Source organism: Antechinus flavipes, chromosome 1, assembly GCF_016432865.1.
Source record: "Antechinus flavipes isolate AdamAnt ecotype Samford, QLD, Australia chromosome 1, AdamAnt_v2, whole genome shotgun sequence".
Classification (NCBI taxonomy): Eukaryota; Metazoa; Chordata; class Mammalia; order Dasyuromorphia; family Dasyuridae; genus Antechinus; species Antechinus flavipes.
The window spans coordinates 362,753,441-362,778,130 of NC_067398.1; the positions used below are offsets into that span (position 1 = coordinate 362,753,441).

Sequence of the window (24,690 nt, forward strand, 5' to 3'; positions counted from 1 at the left end):
GGTGTATCCATTTCAATATATGATAATATTCCAAATGTATCTGAATGTTATTTTTGAAATGAAATTGGTCTCTATTTGGGGGTATACTGGTTGTCATTTGAAAGAATGATAATCTGGCAATATTTTCATTAAGACATTGGCTCATTTTTTTAATTTAAAAAAAAGTAGGTAAGACATGACCTCCAAAAGGGGGAATGGGGCCAAGAAGAAAGGGGGAAATGCTAAATGTCTCCAAGAGGTTTGGTAAAGATATGATTAGAAGTTTAGTTGTGTAGTCATATTGGATTCTTATAATATCAGAGTGATTTTTCTTTTATCTGTAATTTTTGATGATTGTCTTTTCTTAGCCTTTGATTTGTTACTCATTATTAGCTTTTAGTTATTTTAAAGGTATCAAAATGTCAAATGTTGCTTCAAAATCTCATATTTGTTGACCATTGGACCTACACAGTAAATCTAGTGTTTCTCCTTTAACTGGACTAGGGACTCAAGCATGAAATTCTTATAGAGACAAAACTCTCTTTGGAGTTCATAGGCCCTTTATCTACAAATTTTGAAATTTTATCCACAGCAAAGAAAATAAGTCTTAATGCAGATTATTTATTTAGCTAAAATGTCTCCAATGTAGATAATATATATTTCATGTCTAATATCAGATTGTTTTTAATATCACTGTTATGAATACTTTTCATTTTAACGTCAAATTATTTAAAACTGAGTGCAATGATAAAGCATGAAAGACCCATTGCTGCCAAAAGTCAAGGAAACAAGTCCTAGTAGAGATGCATTGTCTTGTGGACAATTTTTTCATAATGGGAATTCCAACACTATATATATTAATGATACATAAATTAGAAAAAATTGTGAAATTTTGATTTTATTGATATAGACAGCTTGGGGTTAGGAAACTTCATTTACCAATATGGATCCTTATTTTAGCAATTTATAATTTTAGAGAATTACCTGGGAGATTAGGAAGTTAAGGACAGCCATTATGCATCAAAGATGAGACTTGAATTCAGGTCTTCCTAATTCCAAGGCTAGTTACAGGTCCACTGGATTTATTAGACTACATTTGCATTCAAATTAATTTATGATAGCTGTCTTTTAGGATCTTAGAGATTAAGTTCTGAAAGCAATAGGAATACATAAAACTTTGCATGAATACAAAGAGGATGACAGCTTTCCATTTTTCTCTAACTCTTCATTGGAAAATGTTTAAAACAATATGTTTCTTTTTAAAAATGACTAGGAGGACTGGATTCTAAGTCTCTTAATTACTAAATATCTTTGGACAAGTTATACATCCATAAGATGGGATGATAATGTCTCTCACCTTTGGTTCACTTAGGCATTATGAGGTTAGATAATGCCTGTAATGCACTTTGAATTCCTTCAAGCTAAATGTGATTTTGTCAATATTCTCTTTTGCGTTTAGGGTCATCATAGAAAAAATTTGTTTTAGCTTATTAAAATTTCCCATTTCTTCTACCTGATTTTCAAACACTCAATCCAGTTAAAGAGGACGGGGAAATGCAAAACTCTCTAGTATAAACTTTTAGTATTCACAGCATCACAAATGACAACATTTCTCAAATTTAAGAGAATTCTAGATAGACTTGAGACATACTAAACAAAGATATTTGACATACAAATTCAAAAAACTATGTGTATGAAACCAGCAATAAATTTTGATCATATATAGATTGCAAAGTTTAGCATAACTTCTAATTCACCATAAATTCCATAGGTATTACTTAATCTTGTTTTTCTTCTTTAAGCTAAATGGACCTAATATTTAATTAGTTCATCCTTTAGCATGTCATAGATATAACAATATTGATTTTCTTTTCCTGTGTCTGTCTTGTGACCTCACTAAAGTGCTAAACATCACAAGGAAAGAGTCTGAGATAGCATTCAACACTAAGAAATGAGCAAAAATCCATGTCCCCAATGAAAGAAGAAAAATAATATGTCAAAGTCCCACTTTGTGGAACTGATTTTTTTAATCAAGGCAACATTATTTTTTTTTAAAAAATCCTTCATGAATCATATCTTATCCTCAATTTTAAAAAATTCTTGGCTCTATTATGTGAAAATACAGCTTATTAGTACTACTAGTAGTAATAACAGTAGTGACAGCATGCATTTATGTAGCACTCAAGGATTACAAAGTCTCATTTTATTCTCATAACAACCTTGGAAGATAGATTCTGTTATTAATCCCATTTTCAGTTGAGGAAATTAAGACAGATGTTAAATGACATGCCCAAAGTCATACAATTTTGAAGTGTTTCTAAACTCAGGTCTTGCTAACTCTATATCCACTGTGCCAGCTAGCTACAATAGGTAAATTAACTTATGTCCTCAACCAAATATATTTTCCATTTAATTTTTTAAAAATATCTATTCCAGAAACTAGATTAAATCAAGATCATTATTAATATTCCAGTTCACTAGACAGTTTAGAAGTATTTCTCTTTTTGTAATGACTCCAAGGAGATCCTCCAGTGTTTCAATGATAGAGATACGGTGTAGTTTTAGGCTGAAGCTGAACATAAAAATCATAAAATGTCAGTGCTAAAAGAAACTATGGTAAAAAAAAAAAAATGAAGAAGAAGAAGGTAAGTGACTTGCTCCAAGTTACATAATCAGTCAATATCAGGGCTTGAACTAAAATATACCTCAGATCTCCCAAATTCAGATCTTTCAACTATAGCATATTGCTTTCTGATGAAAGGAATTAGGATGGCTTCCCAAAGACAATGATGGAGTAGAAAGGAAAGAATGGGTGGTGGATATGGAGACCACTTTTGATTCCTTTTTTTTCCTCTTCATCTTGGATCTTCCTCTTAGGCCATTGTACATGATATTAGTAGTTTCTACCTAATTTCACTTACAGAATATCAAATGTGGACATTTATTTACAAACATGTAGATAGATGACTGAATTTTTTTTATCATTTTAGATATTGAGCTTTTTTATGGACATAGCCTGAAGGAAAAAATTACTTCATTTTTTATGTAAATATGTGAATATGTGTGTGTGTATTGCATTTTTTTCCCTCTATGACCAAATATAACTCTGGCATGAACAAGAATGAACTTAGTGTAAGAAATATGGATCAGTGAGAAGATAAAAGTATTAAGTTGGTGGAGGGAGATTTTAAGAAACAAGGATCTCTGATAGCAAAAGTTCTGTAGACTAATAAAAATTAGTAATAAAGTGAAACCAGTTTCAATCAAAAGTCAGAATGAATTAGTCTAGTCAATAAATGATACACTGATTTTAATGTCAGGAGACCTTAGTTCTAATGCCATCTCTACCAATTCACAACAACAAAAAAATCATAACTAACATTTATTTAGTACTCTAAGTTTTATATTTAAGTGTTCCCCAGGCAACCATCTAAAATTATAAATCACAGAAAAAGGACTGACCTGCATTGATAAAAGGCATTTTCCTCACCCATTAGTATACTTCATATACTAATGAAATACTAAATCCCGTCCTTGTCTCTTTTAAGGGTTACAAAGATTTTTACATGCATTATCTCATTTGATCCTAACAACAATCTTATGAAGTAGATGCTATTATCTTTATTTCACATAGGAGAGGAGTTACTTTCTCTGAGTGATGTGACTAGAGTTTAGGTCTCTGGACCCCAAATCTAGAACTCTTTTCTACCTCCTGATAGGCTCAAAGCATTATGCTAATGATTGGGAATACAAAGACCACAAACAATTGAAATTGCTCTAAAGGAGTTGTAAGTCACTTGACCAATCATTTAATTGTTACAAGAGAAGCTCTATAAATATAAGACATGTTATAAGACTTATAAATATAAATATAAGTAAATAAATATAAATATGTTATAAATATAAGACTTATGTTATAAGAAAGAAATGAAAGTTTATGAATTGAAACCTTGTTTTCATTTTAAGATCTAAACCATCTGAACACTTATTTTGTTTGCTGGAAGAACTTTTTTTTCAAATGTAATATGGGAATAAAACTCTTGAGTTTAGCCATTGTCCAGTGAAACATGAAATGTTTTATGAAGGAACTGAAAATACAGGCTAAGATTTCATCAAAATGTACAGACAGATCACAAACATTGCTTGTAGAAAGCAAACAAGATCATGAGAATGAGGCAATATTCCAGAATCTTGTTTGCTGAATTGGAATGAATAATATATGTCACTCATTAATATTTCTGTTATATGCTAGGAAAAAATTCGATTCAGTTCAGTTCAGTAAGTGTTTCTTGAGTGCCTATTATGTACTTAGTACTGTCCTTTCTAGGTACTACGGAGAATACAAGAGAAGTTCTTATCCTCAAGAAACTGATAATTCAGTTCATGAGACAAAGCTAACATGAAAAAAGCTATTGGAAAGCAATAAATGACAGTTTATCAATAGGAATAAAACAGGCAGGAAGACCTGGGTTCAAATTATGTCTCTGACATTTATTAACTCTAGGACTCTGGGAAAATCATTGTATCTCCATGTGTCTCAGATAGCGTGGATTCTTTAAAGGCAGCACCAACAAAGAAAATTATGTTACCTGGAAGGGTGTCAATTCCCTTTACCTGGGAGATCTACTTTTCTCCTGGTTTACACCTGGTTTATAAGGATTTTTGTGATTTACGGATGACATTTATCTCTTTCCTCCAACACCTCTTGCATTTTCTGGATCTAATATAATTAGGACATACATAGGAGTGAGATCGAAACATTAATGGAGAATATTCTATCACCATTTAATGGGGAACAGCAGAAATGGTAGAAATGCTGAGAACTATGCCCTCGAATTTCTAACCTATAGCTTACCTCTCTCTAGTATTGCATTTGGCAACTTTGGGGCCTTCCTGCTATAGAATGATGCTGGCATCTACACTTTGGCTGAGTAGAATTTGCATTCTTAAGATGCATTCTCTAAAATATATATATATAAGTTATAAACCAGTTAAACAGCACAGTAAAAATATAAGTTTTCTCTCTTGGTGGGGCTGTACTCTTAAGTAAGAATAACCAGTAGACACTACTTCATGCACTGTATATTATATCCTAAAAATGTTTCATTCATTTCAAAGTTTAGAGTATTAAACTGATTTTTCTAGAGTATTTTTTGGGTCATATTTCAAAACAGGCCTCTAAAGAAAAATGTTATTGCCATTATAAATCATCAACCCTCTTATTAGTCTATGTAATTAGTTTTTCAAATGTAATTTAATATATCTGAGCATTTTATTTTCCTTTCAGAATTCTTTTTAAAGGAATGAAAGGGGAGACTAAACATTTCAATTTGTGAATGGCCCCCTAACCTAAGCTTTCACTAATTTGACACTTTAAATTTCATCTAACTGCTAAAATGCTTACAAATATTCCTTGTGCACTATCAGTTAAATCAAATATGTTTTGTTGTTTTTTTAATGTAATATTAAACTAATGTCTTCTGGGATTTTTTTAACCATATGGAAAACATTAGCAGTACTAGTGAATAAACAAATCCAAGCTCCCAGAGGTCATTTTTAACCACAGTTAACAATCTGGTTTCCACTGATTGAGAATATGCAGAAAGACAAAGGTCCAGTAAAATACATACAAAGTGCAGTAGAAGAAGCTTGCTTGGGTATATTTATCAAAAGTTCAACCATTTTTTTAAAAATCCTCTTGTAACAGAAATATCTGAATCTCCTGAGCACTATAATGGCAGATTTTACCCAGAAGGAGCAGAGACATATTAACATGAAATAGACACTGATGCAAAATAAAGCTTTCATGAAGCTGTATCATGAAAAACAGAAATTAGTATTATCAGTGCATATGCTTCAGTTTCCATTTGCCAGTTAAGTAGTCAGTTGAATTCATATCCACATAGAGCACTAGGTATGAATAGAAAAGGAAATGGTTTTTCTGAAAACATTCTATTTAAATTCTCAAATTTAATTCTTTCATTGAAGTGTATTGCTTTAAAAGAAATGGCACACAGAATACATATCCCATGACCAATAGGGATATTGGTTCTAATAATAAGAGTTTCCATTTATATAGCGCTTAAAGATATTACAAGGATGTGTATACTACATCTCATTTGATAGTACAGATAGAAGATGATGACTGAAGTATAGTTTTCAAAGAATAAAATTCCTCATTAAAACTAAATACAGTGAAAACTAGTGCTTAAGTTATAGAGAAATACTTTCATTTGTGCATCAAGAGCATTTAAATTATATTCCATGGACAGGTATATCTAATTCTAAGTATTAATATCATACAGTCTATGCACTTGCAAATATGCATTAATGTGCATTTGTATACATATTTAAATAAATATTCATAATTCATCATATGCAGAGCACTATACTTTGGAATTCTATCAGGAGCTTAAAATTCTTCACAGCTATTTCCTTATTATTTTTATATTGTATAGAGAAGGAAACTAAATAAGATCAAAAACATATGAAAGACAGAGAAAAAGACATCAAAGATATGATACCTCATATTTTGCTTTGCCATTTATTTAGAAAGAATGGACTTTAAAATATTCCACTGTTATTTTTACAGTTGGTGAGAAAATGAGGGTGAACCCTTTCCTTTTCCCCTAAATAGATATGTCTTTGGTCTTCATGTGATGAGGTAGTCCTCGAAGATGGGATAGCCCTTTATAGCATTTATAATTGAATGAGCATTGACTTTTTCTTCATTGCTGCAGCTTATACCTCAGCTCTGTTTGTATCTGTATTTGTATTTTTAAGAGTTATAATTCTATACATGCCAACAACAACATAGATTGCAGAAATAATGAGGGAGAATTTGTTTGTTTCTTTGGGGGGATGGGTTTTTTCTCTTTTTTTCTTTTTTCTGGGTTTTTTGGTTTTGGGCCCAAAGCTATAATTTCAATTGTGTAGAGAATTTTCAGGAAGGCAAATTACTCTATCAGTGAAGCTCTGCAATGGTTCTGAAACTTATAGTCTTAGAAGGTTACCTGAGGATTTGAGAGGACAAGACTTGAAATCAGGTCATCTTGACTATGAAGTTAAGTTTCTGTCCATTATTTCATGCAGTCTAATGAAATCTCGCTTATCCGCAGAGCTTATCCTTTGAAAAATAAGATGTTTAACAGTGATGAACATGAATTTGGTCCATGAACATTTACTAAGTACCTACTCTATAAGAGGCAGAGTTTAGTTAAAACAAGATCTTTACTCTCATGAAGACATTTTAAAATTTTCATTCCTTCAGTCATACAGGTTCACAACTTTCAAATCACCCTTTATTCTTTCTTTTTTTCTCATTCTAACACCAAGTAAGTTGTAACATCTTGTAATTTTAGTTCCAAAATACTTCCTAAATATAAATCTTTCTTCCCAATCAGGTACTCATCACATCTTTCGTAGATTTTTGCCATCCATCTCACACATAATCAAGTACATAATCTTCCTAAGGCAGAGAAGTGACCTTGTAATGTCCTTGGTCAAAAGTCTTCAATGACTCCCTATTAAATCTTGGTTAAAATATACATTTCCTATCTTCACATTTAAATGCATCTACCACTGGGGTCCTACTAAATTACATTTTATAATTTTACCCTTCATGAAATCTCTAGTCAACTCTCATAGTTTTCACAGCTTCTTACATTTCTTCACATAAATTCTCCATATTACACATAGGGCCAAACAATAGATGTTGCTTTTGTTAGTCCTTTGTTGAACTTTTTGTATATGTTTGGTACAAGGGGAAATTTTCTGGATAGGAGGAAAAAAGGTTTTCTCCCCAGCTTTATCTTTTAGCTCTCTTTCAGGTTCAGCTCTAATACTGTCCTTCATAAAGTGATTTTCCCCCCAAGTTGTTAGTTTTCTCTCCTCAAATTACTTTGTATTCACTTATCTTTTTTATATTTATATTCTTCTGATATAATGTAACTTCTTTGACTGCCAAGATCTATTTCATTTTTGCCTTTGTATTTCCAACTATGCCTAGCACAGTGCCTAGAACATATTAATCACTTTATAAAGAGTTATTGGATTGGATTGAGTTAAATATCTGATGATAAATGTACCAGGGGGGTGAAAAACAAAATTCTAGCTGAGGCTTGAGGGAGAAAGTGTGACCAGCACAGGAATGGAAAAAACTTCATGGAGATGATACCATCTGAGTTGAATCATTAAAAAATGAGTTAAACCAGATAGGCAATGAAACAAAAGGAAGACATTCTGAGGATAGAGATGTGAGTAAAGGCATGATTATGAGAAACTAGATGAGCAAAGGCTTGGAAGTTACAAAGCATCAATTTCTGAAGCATAAAGTTCATATCACAGAAGAGTATTGAATAAGACTAGAAAGACAGGATTGTTGTTGTTGCTGTTGTGATTGTTGTTGTTATAAAAGGCAAAGGTTTTGTTTTTTGAATTTTGTTCATGAATCAATGGAAAGTTACTGGACAAGGTTTTTTGGTTGTTGTTGTTGATGTTGGATCATTTTGTCTCTATATCACTCTGATGCTTACGTATGATCTTGAGTAAGTCATATAAATAATCTGAGCTTCAATCTTCTTATTTGTAAAATGTGGATTGGACCAAATGACTCTAAGGTTCTTTCTAACTTTTGATCTGCCACCCTATGATTCTATAATGCTATGTTTCTCTCTCCATACTCACAAGTAAAGTCTTGCTTTTCCATGTTTGACAATGTATGCAGAATTCCACACTTGTCGTCCTCCACCTCTCCAATGAAAGGAGGAAGGAGATATATTTTCTAGCTTGTTTCAAAGCCAATTTTGTTCATTATCATTATAGAAAGTTCCATCCTATTTTATTGTTCTTTCCACTTGCACTTTTGAAGTTATTATGTCTACTAATTACCACTGAAGACTTTGAGAAAAAGAATGAAAAGAGAGAGAGTTATGTATAGAGTAGATAATTCTGGTGGCAGTTATTAGGTTCTAGAGAAAGGAGAGGCAAGGAAAGGGGAGGGGAAAGAAGGAGAGGAGAAGAGAGGGAGGAGAGAAAGAGAAGGAAAAGAAAAGAGGAAAGAATAGAAAAGAGGAAAGAATAGAAAAGAAGAGAACAGGAGAGGGTAGAAGGGGAGAGAAGAACTATCAGAGTAGGAACCAGTACCAATTCAGCAACCACTGGAATAAAGAGGAGCTACTTTGGGGATATAATTGATTATTTATGAGTGATAAGGGACAGGAAAGAGTTAAAGATGACAAAGTTATAAACATGGAACAGAGACTGGTGTCACAGATTAAAATAGGGAAGTCAGAAATAGCCACAGACTTAGAGGACAAATCATAAGCTTGATTTAGGACACATTAAGTTTGAGATAGCTATGATATAATGTAAGTTCCCAGAGTCAAGGAATCTAAGTTCAATATGCACCTCTGATACTGCCTATGTGGCCCAACGTATATAACTTAATATATCTGGGCCTGATTTCCTCATCTATAAAATGAGAAGATTAGATCAGATTACCTCTGAAGTCTAGAACTGTGATCCTCTATTCCAGAAGGATTTTGTATCACAGACTCTTCCCCCAGTTGGCAGTATGGTGAACCCCTTCTCAGAATAAGGTTTTTAAATACATAAAATAAAATACATAAGATTACAAAGGAAACCAATTGTTTTGGAAATGCAATTATCAAAATATGTATTTTTAAAAAATAAGTTCAAAATCCAAGTTAAAAGTCCCTGTGGTAGTCAAATATGTGAATCTGAAATTCACAGAAATTCCATGACTGGAACTGCAGACTTAGAATTCATCTATATAGAGAGAGTATTTGAAAGAATGGGAGTCCACAAGATAACTACCAGATAGGATTGAGAAAGAAGAAATATTTTAAGCCTTATGATCATATAACTACATAACACTTAGACTTCCAAATGAAAATGAAAAATCCAATCAATTTTGTGAAAGAAAACTGAAAATTGGAATTATCTGGTTATCTGAATAATTGAATTTTTCAGCTTTCATTAGATGTTCTAAATTATGTTGATGAAGTTTATGATTAAAAATCAATACTTTTCCATAGCTGGAAAATAAGCACAAGTACAATCTATTCTATATTGTACAAGTTTTTTCTATTAAAGGTTTTGTTTTTTTGGTTAAAAATAAATGGCTATGGACAGACAACTGGAATATAGTTTTATATATTTAGCAATAAATATTATATGATGATTTAATTTTTTTTAATTATCACTAGATAAAAATTTCCGGCTTTAAAAGTTCTCTCCCACTCACATCTCAAGTCTCTCCTCTTATAATTTTTTTCTCAATACTTAAGATGTGGATAGACCAAAAAGAAAAAGAAACTTGTCCATTCTGTTCTTTCTTTATCATATATTTCTGTTGTTTCAGAATCTACTGTTTCTGTAGGGAGTAGTATCCCTATAATAATATGCAAATAAGATCATATTTATAAGCCCTTTAGAAACCTTAAGGTATCATATATATGTCAGTTATTACTATTATGGGCATAAGCATGCATAGACTATGAACTTGTGTACCCACACACTCAGTCCCAATTCTGTATACCCACAGATTTGAGTAAAGAATTTTAATTCTATTTCTACAAGTTTTTTCAAAATTGGTTGTTTTTGATTTTTTAAATCCAATCCAAAACAAGTCATTTTGATTTTTCAAATCAAGAGTTGGTTTTACTCCTCCTCTGGTCCTAGTATTTAACCAGTTGAAAATATAACAAAGCTTTTTAAATAAGGCCATAAATGAAGGGTAAAGACAAGAATTTCAACCACTGAGATGTCACTCAGAGGTTAAAATCTGTCCTCATTTTTTCCCTTATTCCTAATGGTTTCAAATGAAAAAACTATACAAGTAAATGAGGGCAACATTTGACCCTGCATATTTCTAATACAGCATTTATTGTTAAATAAATCTTTTAAAAAGATTTTCAAAGAAAATGAAAAGCAAAACAATCAGGAAATAATTTGTTTTTCGATAACATTTTTCTTCCTTTTATTAAGGTGAACACACACAAGAAACCAATTCACCGCATTCACTCAAAAAGGATGTAGAAAATATGGGAAAAGGTAAAAAAAAAAGTTTTAATTCCATAAAACTTCATAGTTTTAAAAGACTATAGAGATAATAGGAGGATATTTTTGCTCTGCACTATATTTTAAACTTGACAAGCAACATATGAATAATATATGGACCATTGGGTGGATATAATTGAGATTAATGCATACATATCAATCAATACATGACACTGTAATATAATACTTTAAAATAATACATTACATTGATTTATATTCATGGATTTCTGCACAAAATCCATTCTGTGTCTATGCAACACTTTTTAAACTGGTAAAATATTTTGTCTTATAATAATAAATTGCCATATAGAACAGTTCTCTGGAGGGTTATTTGTAAAGATTAGTCAAATGACTCTTCTTTTTTCTTTATTAGAAGAACTTCAGAAGGTTTTGTTTGAACAAATAGACTTACGGAGGCGACTAGAACAAGAATTCCAAGTGTTAAAAGGAAATGCATCTTTTCCAGTGTTCAGTAAGAAATCATTTTTATTTCTTTGTTTTCCTGATAATTCCTAATATTCCATAACTAAGGTTTCTCTGGAGGCTGTTTGGCAAAGGGGAAAGAATGCTGGATTGGAGGTCAGAGGATGTAGGTCCCAACTCTGGCACCACCATTGACCATTGCACAACTTCATGCAGGGATATCATAGCCCATATTTACATTTTAATGTGTAGTCATATGAAATTAAATCAGTCTATGAGGAGGTTTTTGTCATTTTGGCTTTTTTGGAATTTTATTATCAACCTTCCTCCTACTTCCATTATAAACTTTGGGCATTGTTAAGTATCACCAAGTTAGAGTTGGTAAACTCTTACAAGTTAAGCAGTGAAATGACACCCAGAAAAGAAGTTTTAATTAGTCCTGCTACTGCTCATGCTCCAACAATGAAGGTCCTAGATCTTGAGTGTCACTTTCATTGCAACTGCAAGATTTCCCTCAGTCTGGAATTACATCAGTTTCACCAAAACTGAATAATGTAGTAACCACTGAACCTTAATAGAGACTGAGCAAAAAGGAGGGGCAAAATAACTTAATGGTGAAGAAAAAACAGGCTAGGGAAGAAAAGCTGCTAGCAGTTAATTAGCCATCTTTTCCCCTTTTGGCTCTGGGAGGAGAAATGTGGTTTGGGAATTCCAATGATAGTAAAGGAAGATAGGTGAAACTCAACAATCAGGCAGGGTGTACAGTAATATAGATAGACTGATCAACAGAAAGGGAAACAGAATAACCAGCAGCTCTTGAGGTTGAGTAAAATCTTGGGCTTGCCCAAGGTCACAAAGCTGGGAAATGATGTAACTAGAACTTGATCCCAAGTTTGCTGACTTAGGTCATATTTCTACATCACAAAAGAAAAAAAAATACATTTTAAAGGAAGCCTGGACTAGATTTCTTTAAATTGATCAGGGAAAAAAAAACACATTGAATGATATTGAATAAATCTATCATCTAAGGAAAAATAAAAATCAGTAACTTATCCCTGTAAGAGATGTTGACATAATTATCAAAATGGCTTAATATCATGTTTCTATTTTGGACTTCTGCATACAATGAACTCAATTGTCTTTTGATCTCTCACATGTGTCTATCTATTTCCCCATGAAATCAGTATTGGCACAATTTATTTCATTTGGTTAAAAAAATAGATGTTTCTTATTTTTGAGTAATTAAACAATTTGTAGCTTTTTGCATGATTAGCCTTATTAACTCAGATAATGCAAAGTATTTGCAAGATAGTGGTTTTTTTTAAAAAGAAAATCATATAATAACACATGCCAGTTTCAATTCAAGCTTATCATTTATCCTTTTGAACTGCACTAAAATGAACACTCTGTCATCACCATGTATATAAACACTCCAATTAAGCCACATAAAATGCACTCTTTTTTCATCTGCATCATATTCCACTGACCAAGGAAGTGGCATGTATGTGCCCAAGTTTGAATTATAGGTGGTTTAGACATACCACAAAAGAGCAGTCAATTTTATCCCTGATTAAAATAGCAAATGTGTATTATGTGCTCTTTAACAGAAGGTGAGGGGCCATAAGGCTGGTTGACAGATTTAGATTTACTCAATTGAAATAACATGAGGGGAAAACCAAACTGAGTAAAAAGAAAGAAAGAACACATCTGGGAAGCAAGAAAGCATAAGACAATCCCTGTGAGAGGTTTTAGTAGGAGGTGGCATTCCAGGAATCACAATATGAGTAAAGGTGTAATGAAGAGTGAATACAAAATAAAAACCATTAAAATTAAAATTCAGAGACTGTCCACATTGAATTTAGAAGTTGCTTTCCAGAGCTAGGTCCAAGACTTTTGAACTTACACCAGTTTCACATAAGGATATTTTAGGGTAAAAGATGTTCTTAGGTTAAGAGGATTAAGAACCAAGGGGTAGGAAAAGGGCTGTTTCATAGATATATGTATGTATGTGTATGTGTGTATATGGATATTTGTGTGTGTATATACATATATGTGTGTATATATATATATATATACATACATTCATACATACACATATCTATATATCTCAATCTATCGGTCTTAAAAGTTTTTTGGGAGGAGAAATTAACATAAAGCTGAGGTGGAATGTAAGATGGATGAAATATCAAAAAGAAGATACCTTCTACCCCAGACAGGAAATATAGAAGCCTTTGTTCTGCAGGTCAGTCCTCATCTTCTTCATTTCACTGATTTTTCAGTTGAGTTCAACTCTTCATGACCCATTTGAAGTTTTCTTGGCAAAGATATTTGAGTGGCTGCCATTTCCTTCTCCAGCTCATTTTACAAATGAGAAAATTGAGACAAACAGGATTAAGTGACTTGCCCAGGGTCACACAGCTAGGAAGTATCTGAGGCCAGATTTAAATCCATGTAGGGGAGTAGTAATCAAGAAAGAAAGTTTTGGTCTGGGAAATCACAGAGATTATGAATGAAGTCATAGGCGAAAGAGAAAAGAAGGGAATAATTTATTAAATATTTAACTATGTACCAGGCATTGTGCTAAATGTTTTACAAATATTATCAGTCTCACAATAATCCTGGGTAGTAAATGCTATTATTACCCATATTGTGCAATCAAGAAAACTGAATCAAACAGGATAAGTGACTTGCTCAGGGTCACACAGCTAATAAATGTGTAAGGCCAGATTTGAACTTAGATTTCTTTGACTCCAGGCCTTGCACTCTATTCACTTCTCTATCTCACTGGCTATCATATCCTCTGCAGAACATCAATAGTATTGATTTTATTACTATTCCCAGAGCAAGAAAGCAAAAGAAGAGTGAGAGCCTTAACAGGAATAAGGGGCAAAAAATGGCACTGTGCAGCAAAAGATACCCACTGTCAGGTCAGATATCAAGATTGCTATTATAGTATTTTTTAAGTCTCTTCTTCCCAATTAGAATATTATAATTTCAAGGAAGTTGCATTCATATTGCAGGGATTCTTTACCTTTTTTTGGTCATGTTCACCTCTGATAGCCTGGTTTTGCCTATATACTTCTCTGATTAATGTTTTTAAATGCATAAAATATAATATACAAGATTCCAAAAGAAATCAATTAGTATTGAAATAATCAATTAGTCAAATTAATATTAAAATAATATTGAAATTTCAAAATCTTGTTTTTAAATTCATAGACCCAGATTAAGAACCCTATTCCATAGAAAGAATTTGAAAACCTTAGTAAAAGATAGAGAGATAGTACCTTTCAAGGGATCTATGGATAGATTCCAGGCAGATGTTTCTTGAATAGGAAAAATTTATGTCTTTATTTCAGTATAATTGATTTCCTTTTTAATCCTATATCATACATTTAAATTTTATTTTGAGAAAGGATGCATAGGCTTTATCAGACAGCCAGATCTACAAAAAAAAAAAAAAAAAAAAAGAACTACTAAGAGGGGCAGGGAATGATTGATGATTGTAGAGGTCTACTTTGTCAAATGGAAGATATGTGATATGGCCATTTGTGAACATTTATACATTGGGAAAAGAGTAAATAAGAGAAAACTTGTCGATATGCTTAATTTGAGATAACAGTAAGACATGGATAAAGATATTCTGTAGCCATATGATCAAATTACTAACGAAAATCATGAAACAGATCACTAATCAGATTAAATCTCTTCTTAATTGTTCTAGTTCTCCATCAATCAGTCTATCAATAAGTATTAAATAGATATCTATTATATAACAGACACTGCTAAGCACTGAGGATATAAATAAAGGCAAAACATAATTATAGACAATTGTATTCTCAAGGAACTCACAAGCTAATGGCGGAGACAACATTCCAACTTCTATGCACAAACAATATATATACAGGATAAACTGGTGTTAATTAATTAATATTTCTATTGTTTTCTTAGTCTCTTACTTCCAGACATCTCAGAAATATTTTACACATCCTCTGTATCCCATATGCCAATTGACATCATTCACTTCAATCTCTTTCTGTAAGTCCTTGCTTTCTAAAGTGCCAATTTCATATCAATTCCCTTCACAAAAAACTAAAATGGTTTCTATTTCTTCTCACTTCACTTTATGCCAGTTCCCTTGGTCCTTGCCATATTTTTCTAAAACCATATCCCTCATCATAACATAATAGTACTCCATCACAATCATATGTCACAACTTGTTCAGCCATTCCCCATTTGATGGGCATCTCCTCAATTTCTAATTCTTTGCCACCACAAAAAAAGTTGTTATAAATGGTTTTGTACACATAGGTCTTTTCCCTTTTTCTTTCATCAATTTTGGGATCCAGACCTAGCAGTGGTATTGCTGAGTCAATGGGTATGCACAATTATTTAGCCCTTTGGACCTACTTCCAAATTGTTCATCAAAGTAGTTGGACTAGTTCACTACTCCAGAGTCTAAACGTACCTGTTTTCTCCTCATCCCCTCAAACATTTGTCATTTCTGATAGATATGAAGTAGTACCTCAGAGTTGTTTTAATTTTTCTTTCTCTAATAGCTATTCAGAGAATTTTTTTTATGTGACCATAGATAGCTTTGATTTCTTCTTCTGAAAACTTCCAGTTCATATACTTTGGCCATTTATCAATTGGAGGATGGTTTTTATTTTTATGAATTTGGCTCAATTATATGTTCAAAATATATTTAAGAAAAATGAGGTCTTTACCAGAGAAATTTACTGTAAAAAAATGTATATTATTTTGTTGTTTGTGGTACCTTTTAGAAAAATGCAGTTTCCCCAATTGTCTCTGTTAGATCTATTTTTGCTTTTGCTTTATCTGAGATCATGATTGCTACCCTTTATTGCCTTTTTTAGTTCACCTGAAGCATATTAGATTTTACTTTAGCTCTTTATTTTAATTGTGTGTGTTCCTATTTCAAGTTTCTTATAAACTACATATTGTTGAATTGTGGTTTCTATTTCATTCTCAAATTCTCTTCCATTTTATAGGTGAGTTTATCCCATTCACATTCACAGTTATGATTATTATTTCTTCTCTCTCATTTTTATCCTGTCCCTCCTCAAAAGTCCATTTTGCTTCTAATCACTGTCTCCATTAATCTGTCCTCTCTTTGATCATTTGTCCCTTTCTCTTATCTTTTACCTCTCTTATTTCCCTATTATGTAAATCATACTTCTATACACAACAGAAAGAGAGAGGAGAGAGAGTACTTCCATCTTTAAACCAATTTCAGTAAGAATGAAGTTCAAACTTTGTCTGTCACCCATCATTTCCCCTCCACTGCAAAAAAAAAAAAAATTCTTCCTTGCATGTTTATTTTATGTAAGAAAATTTTCTTTTCTATCTTTCCCTTCCCCCTTCTCCATCTTTCTCAGCTCTTCTATTTTTTGAAGGTCATTCTAACATAATTAACTTACACTCATATCTTTTGTCTATGTAAATTCCTTTTAATTTTCTTAATAATGATAAAATTCTTAGGAGTTACATGTTTTATCTTCCCATATAGGAATGTAAGCAGAAAGATTATTCTTTCATATTTATCTTTTTATGCTTCTTTTGAGCCTTGTGTTTACATGTCAAATCTTTATTCAGCTCTGGTCTTCTAATCATAAATGCTTGAAAGTCTTCTATTTCATTAAGTATTTATTTTTCCCACTGAACAATTATCTCAGTTTTTGCTGGGTAAGTTATTCTTGGTTGTAACCCTAGCTCTTTTGCCTTCCAGAATATCATCTCCCAACTCTCTGCTCTTTTAACATGGAAGACACTAAAGATTATAATATCATTACTGTGGCTTCATACTATTTCAATTGTTTCTTTCTGGCTTCTTGAGTATGTTCTCTTTTATCTGTGAGCTCTACAATTAAGTTCTATAATATTTGTGGAATTTTTTCATTTTGATCAGTGGAGTCTTTCAATTTGTGTTTTTCTCTCTGGATCTAAGATATCAGAATAGTTTTCCTTGATAATTTCTTGAAATATGATATCTAGACTCTTTCTTCAATCATGGCTTTCTGGTAGTTTATAATTCTTAAATTGTCTCTCTCTGATCTGTCTTCCAAGTCAGGTGTTATTCTGAAGAAATATTGTACACTTTCTCCTATTTTTTTTCATTCTTTTGATTTTGTTTTATTGTTTCTTAATGAGTCAAAGTCATTAACTTCCATTTACTCAATTCTAATTTTTAACGAGTTATTTTCTTGGATGAGCTGTTGTCCCACTTTTTTCTATTTAGCCAATTCTGCTTTTTTAAAAGAGTTCTTTTCTTCAGTGAATTTTTGTGCTGCTTTTACCATTGGGCCAATTCTATTTTTAAGGTATTATTTTCTTTTGCCAAGCTGCTAATTATCTTTTCATAATTTTTTTGCATCACTCTCATTTCTTTTCCCATTTTTTCCCTCTACTACTGTTATCTCTTTCATTAATACTTCCGGAAATTATTGTTGAGCTTGGATCCAACTAGCATTGTTTCCTGAGGCTGTTTTCACATTTTTGTCTTCTGTCTTCCCTTCCACTGTAGTAATTTTTTGTGGTCAAATTCTTTTTCTATTGTTTATTCATTTTACTCATCCTATTTCTTGACTTTGAACTTTATGTTAAAGTTGGATTCTGCTCACAAAGAGGTAAGGAGACACTGTCCCAAGCTTGGAGCTTTTATGCTGCTCTTCTCAGGGCTAGTTCTGGGGATCGCAAGTTTTTGGTACTTTCAAAATGGTGTGATACTGAGAGAGATGTATTCACTGCTCTCCTGATCTGCACTCTGATATTTATCCAGGAAGGTACCCTTTGCTTTGGAACTTCATATTTAATCTTGTGACTGACTCCAAGAACTCCTTTCCCATACTGGAACTATGATAAAGTTGCCAATCAGTGTCAACTGTATCTAGTACCAGCAAAGGATTCCTTGTAATCTCTTTCTGATCAGTTGCCCCACTCCTTTACCATCTATGGGCTGAGAGCTTCTGAAGCTGTTGCTTCTTCTACTGTGGTTGTTACTGATGTCCCCTAGAGTGTGTTGGCTGGACAAAGTTCCATCCCAATGACATATATTTCTCCTGCCCACCTCCTAACTTTTCATAGGCCAGAAAAATATCTCACCCTGGCCTTTTACTGGCTCTGCTGCTCCAAAATTTGATTTAAAGTGTTATTTAAAAAACTTTTGGACAGGATTTTGAGAATTCAGCTAGGTTGCTTCTAATCTACCATCTTGGCTCTGCACCTCAAATATATCTTAATGTGAATTTTTTGCTATTAATGATTTGAAGCAATTTTTTCCACATGGTCAATGCTCATATACATTTCTTCATTTGGAAACTATTTGTTTATATATCCTCTCTATTTATCTAATGAAATGGCCTTTCATCTTTGATATTTATGTCTAGTCCCTATATATTTTAACCATCAGACTTTTAGCACAGATATCTGATTTAAAGATTTTCCCCTCATTTCAATCTTTCTTGTGCTGATTGTACCAATCTTATTCATCCTAAATATTTTAATTATATTTAACCAAAATTGTCCATTTTGTCTTTGTGATTTCCTCTATCAGTCAATTACTCAAGAAGCATTTATTAAGCAACGATTATGTGCTATGAACTTTGCTAAGGTCTGAGTTGCAAAGATAAAAGTGTAACAATATCTACCCTTAACAGATTGTCTTCTAATAAGGGAGTTAATGTGACATATATAAGTCTCCCTCGTTTGCGAAAAAGTATCTCCTTTCCTTATGTAAGTTCTTATTTCACATTTAAGGACTAGTTCAAGATCTTGTAACTCCATAAAATTTTACAAGGACTTGAATCAATACTGATCTCACCTTTTCTGAATTTCTATCACATTTATTGTCAATATCAATTAACCAAAAAGTCAGCATCTAAAGTAGGGTGATATTCATGAAAGTGTAGACAATGTAATTGAAAAAAAAAAGCTTGGCAATTGATTCAATATGAAAAATAATAAAGAATAATCAAAGATGATTCCAAGATTATGAATCTTCTGGGTAGTTTGGATGAAGAGGAAGAGTGTAGGCCAGGAGCTAAATCCAGGGAGAAATTGAGGAAAAGAAACCTGAAGGTTAGTAGAGTGTTAAAAGGCTCTCAATGGGGATGAGCTAGATGAATAGAATGAACTTCAAAAAAAAAAAGGAAACTGCAGAGTATTTGTGTCAAATATAGAATTTGAAGGTAGTTAAAGATACTAAGAAATAGGTCAACTATTTTTCATATCCAGTGTATGAAAGAAGGATCAGTGAATACTAAAGAAGGTAGTCAAAGAAATGGTATCTTCTAGAGAGGACAGTACCACAAGAATGTGAGAAATAAAGAGATCTAAGACTAAGTATAGTAAGTATAATTATCTTATATTATCTGCACTCTGATCTTTATCTAGGAAGGTACCCTTTGTTTTGGAACTTCTTGTTTAATCTTGTGACTGACTCCAAGAACTCCTTTCCCATACTGGAACTGTGATAAAGTTGCCAATCAGTGTCAGTTGTACCTAGTGCCAGCAAAGGATTCCTTATAATCTCTTTCTGATCAGTTGTCTAGAGGCTGGAAAGAAGTCTCTAAGATTTCATATCCTTTGATTCAAAGATTACATGCTATACTTATATACCAAACCATACATCTCAAAAATTCAATAATAAAAAGGAAAATTCCAATACACTATAACATTTATTGTAGCCAATTTTTATAGTAGTCAAGGACTGGAAACAAAATAGATAACTCATAACTTGAGGATTGGTTTAACAAGTTAGGATTTTTTTAATGCCATGGAATATCACTGTGCTATAAGAAACAGTCAGTAAGAAGAATACAGATAAGCATAGAAAGATATATGATCTGATGCAAAATGAAATAACCACATCTAAGAAAATATCATACATAAAAATATTACAACAATTTAACTATAAAGAACTATAACTATAGTTATAAAGAACTATAAAGAACAAAAAAATGATTAAAACTGCATGCCATGGTCAAATGAGATGACACCTCTACCTCCTGTTTTCTTTTCCCAAAGATGCAATATTATTGATGTGAAGTACTACATATGATTAGGTAGTTTAAACAATTAACAATAATAGTAATTATCATCATCATCATCATCATCATTATCATTACATTCAAGTCTTCCTGAATCCAGGTCTAGGCTCTAGCTCTATCCATTAGTGAGTTAATGTTTTTGAGCATTTTCCCCTTTTTTCTAATTTTTAAGGATAAGGGTTGATTCTCTGAAAGAAGGAGGAGAGGTTAGGATATATTGTAAGAGTAGATAATATTAAAACAAAAGATTTCAATTTTTTTTAAAGACTAGAACATGTGTCAAGGGCACAATGGAGCAGATATTCAGAGGATAAAAGCTGGAGGGCAAGCAGGCAGAGAAAGGATGTAGATAGGAATAAGAGTTTGTGGAGAGATATCAGAGGAAGAATTTTCACTTTAGTAGATGGTAATTCTATATTACATTATTATGGAGATTATCAAAGGAGAGATGAGAGTTTTCTAGAAATAAGATCATAAAAGAGCCAGTTGATTAGGCCCCCAGCTCCTAAGATCTGTGAGAACTGAGCACAACATTTGGGCAAGTGTGTTATCCTCAGATTCCTCAACTTATCACTCTAAACACTAAGCAATGTAGGAGTAGATAAATAAATTAAGGAAGCAAGGAGTTCTTGACTACATATCTGGGCCATTAAATATCAGGTATTCAATTTTACCAGATGGATCTGTTTGAGCTCTCTGAAGGAAATGAATACTTTTGGTTTAGACCCTCTACTGTCTTTGGCTTCCTGAGGTTTGATTGACCTCTCTAATTTTTTTTTTCAATTTAGATCCATTACATTATTTCAAAATGGCAGCAGGGAGAAGAGAAGTGTACACATGTACAAAAGTTATCCATATGTGAAACAATCTCCCAATCTCTTAAATTCCCCAAAGAACAGATTAATGGAATTGCTCAGTATCTCTGCTGGGTAGGAGCCTCCTCTGGCATTCTGGCTTTCAGAAGCTCAGAATCTTTGAAGGGAAAGTGAAGGTCCTTATGAAGAAGAAATATTCAAGATCTCAGCATTGAGGGGATTGTGAGTGAATTCCTTTACATTAGCACTCCAGAAAAAGAAACTGAATTAATTACCAGAATGAAGTTACTAGAACCAAGTTCTAAGAAATACAAAAAAGGAGAGAATAAATGAGGGTATGAAAGACTAAAATATTCTTAAATGACTCTTCCCTTTAACCACGAAGAAGCCATTGGCTTTTAGAATGACGATGTTGAATTGTGACAAGGTCAAAGAAAAAGCCTGTCGCAAGAAAATGGAGGCATCAGGTAAAAAAGGTCATAAGTGAAAGGAGACAAGAATAGTGTTGGGTTTTTTCTTTTTGTAGTTTCTGCATGAGTATGAAGTGGGGAAAACTTGGTCTTTTAGAATTTAATTTAGTTTAATTCAACATGTCTTCTATATGAAAATCATTCCATAAAAGCATAATATAACTGAAGCAACATTAAGTTCACTGACTAAGTATGCTGAGTATGCCCAGCCACACTCTAATTTCTCAGGAAAAAAATGTTATTTCATGTCTCTTTTTGTAACTTTGTATTTTATCAGTGGAATTTAGAGGATTTTTTTAAAATAATTAAGTTTAGTTAAGTTTTAGTTCCTTTAATTTTATTGAAGAATAACAATCATGTCCCAGAATCATTAGATCATCGATTGAGAGCTGAAAGGAACCTCATAAATCACCTAATCTAGTTTATTAAATAAATATTAAATATAAAAGTCCCTGCATGAACACTCTAAAGAATGTTTTGCACACATACCTTAGAAGTGCTAGATTTGTAGTCAGAAGACTTGAGTCCAATCCCAGTTTAGCACAGTGACTACCACGTAGTAGATTCTTAAATATTTTTTGGCTAAATGTCCCTTATTAATTGAATTACTTAGGAAAGTTGATCTCTATGACATTGTTTCCTCATTTGCAAACTGGGAGGGGAACAGCACTAGATGGTTACTAAGATCCCTTCAATGCTGATAGTCTATGATCCAAAAGAACTGAATGTATGAATTCTCAGAGGAAAATGCCAATGTGAAATTAAGGCAAATGTGGGCAAAAATAAATACTTATACTTCAATGTAGAAAGCATTTAGAGTTTAGAAAGGCAAACACATGATTCTTGCCTTTAAGGAACTTAAATATTAATGGGGGAGAGAAACCTATGCATAAGTGATAAAAATATTTCTAGAAATGGTCAAGATCTGTGATTTCATTGGCATAGAGAACCTCAGATGAGGAAATCTTTTCAACTAATCTTTTTTCTACTGGTTAACATCTTCTTTTTAAGACTTGCATAGGGAATCTAAGAGATTAAGTGATTTGCCCACTATCACGAAGTCAATTAGACTTGAACCAAGTTCTCCTTGCTTCTGAAGTCAGCATCCTATCCAGTAAGCCACATACTCTTCACATAACTCATGGTGACTTATAAACACTAAACTATTTCCTAGAGTAGTGATACTGGTCAGAGCCAGAAATGGTTAACCTGGGAAGACTTCAAGGAGGAAGTGAAACTTCAACAAATTGCTTTAAAAATATTGATCAAGTCAGCAATGTTTCTGGATGGGAAAGGATATGGATTAGTGGGGTAGAGGGGAAACAATTCTGGTTGGAAGAATGACAAGATGGTGTCAGAATAAATACTAAATGGGTCATGCTAGGGATGGTAAACAGCTGTGCTTGACTAAAACAGAATGCACAAGTTAGGATGTAGTAGGAGATAAATTTGGAGCAAGGGGAGGTTAACTGTGGGTTAAAACCTACAGTCTCTGTTCCACAGAGCTATCCTTTATAACAAAGAATGAAAAATAAGAAGGAGAAAAAATAGTTGGGCAAAAACTAACAAATATAAAAAAATCTGATATATGCAATATTTCATATACATTGTCCTACACGTCTACAAAGAAATGGGGAAAACGTTTTTCTTATATCTCTTATTAAGGTATAAGCTTGTAATATATATAAATTTGTAAGATTATTTTTCAATTGTTTGTTGCAATTGTTGTTTCTTTTCATTTACACTGAAGTTGTTGGGTTAATTTACTTACTTTTTGGCTCCATTCACCAACTTATATTTTTCCAAACCAAAACACCTGTCACAGGTCACTACTCCCCTATATGTGTTGTCTCCCTCTATTAGAATATAAGCTCCTTAAAGATAGTTATTTTGATTTTGCATCCTCTGCTCTTAGCACATAATGAACCTTTAATGTTTTGTCATTCACTGTGCATATTGTTTATCTAGTTCTGCTTACTTAAGGCTGTATTAGTTTATGTTTTCCCATACCTCTCTTTATTCATTATGTTCACCATTTTACATAGCACAATAATATCCTATTACCTTCATGTACCACAACTTGTTAGGCCATTTCCTCTGTTTCCAATTCTTTGCTATCACAAAACATTTAGCCGAAAATATTTTGGTACATAGCAAGTCTTTTCTACCCCCATCATTGAGCTCTTTGAAATATATGTTTGGGAATGGAATTGCTAACCCTAAAAGGTATAGATATTTTTAAGATCCTTTCTTCATAAAATTCCAGATTGCTTTCCAGAATGTTTGGAGCTATAGCTCCACCAACAGAACTAATTAGTGTGCTCATCATCCCACAATACCTCCAATATTGACTATTATCTTTTGTCATCTCTGCCAGTTTTCTGGAGATGAAGTGAAACTTGAGAACCGTTTTATTTGTGTTCTCTTATTATGAGTGATTAGAGCAATTCTTTCATATAGTTTTTAATTGTTTGCAATTCTCCTTTTGAGAACTATTTATTCATATCCCTTCACCACTTATCTATTAGGAAATAGCTTTAGCTCTAATATATTTCTGTTAGTCAGCCTCTTCTCTCCCTGTCTTATCTTTAGTTGTATTAATTTTGTCCATACAAATGTTTTTCAATTCCATGTAATCAAAATTATCTATTTCATCTTTTGTCATCATCATCTCTCTCTCTTTTTTGGTTAAGAATTAACTCTTAGTCATAGCTGTGAATGATAGCTGATTTCATTTGCAATTTGTTTTTAGAGAGTCGTTGCAGGCTCCTAAAGAGAGAATAATTGACATGATTAAAATGACACTTTAAGAAGATGGCTCTTACTGATCTACTGTGATAAGAGGCTGGAGAT

General features: G+C 32.5%; 1 protein-coding gene across 1 annotated transcript in view; it reads left to right on the forward strand.

Annotated features, from left to right (window-relative positions):
• Window positions 1-24,690, forward strand: part of SKOR2 (SKI family transcriptional corepressor 2) — a 45,101-nt gene that overhangs the window by 7,361 nt on the left and 13,050 nt on the right. The window contains exons 4-5 of the mRNA XM_051996258.1: window positions 10,990-11,055; window positions 11,435-11,533. Of these exons, the coding sequence (XP_051852218.1) occupies window positions 10,990-11,055; window positions 11,435-11,533 (165 nt within the window). The remainder of the gene's footprint in view (window positions 1-10,989; window positions 11,056-11,434; window positions 11,534-24,690) is intronic.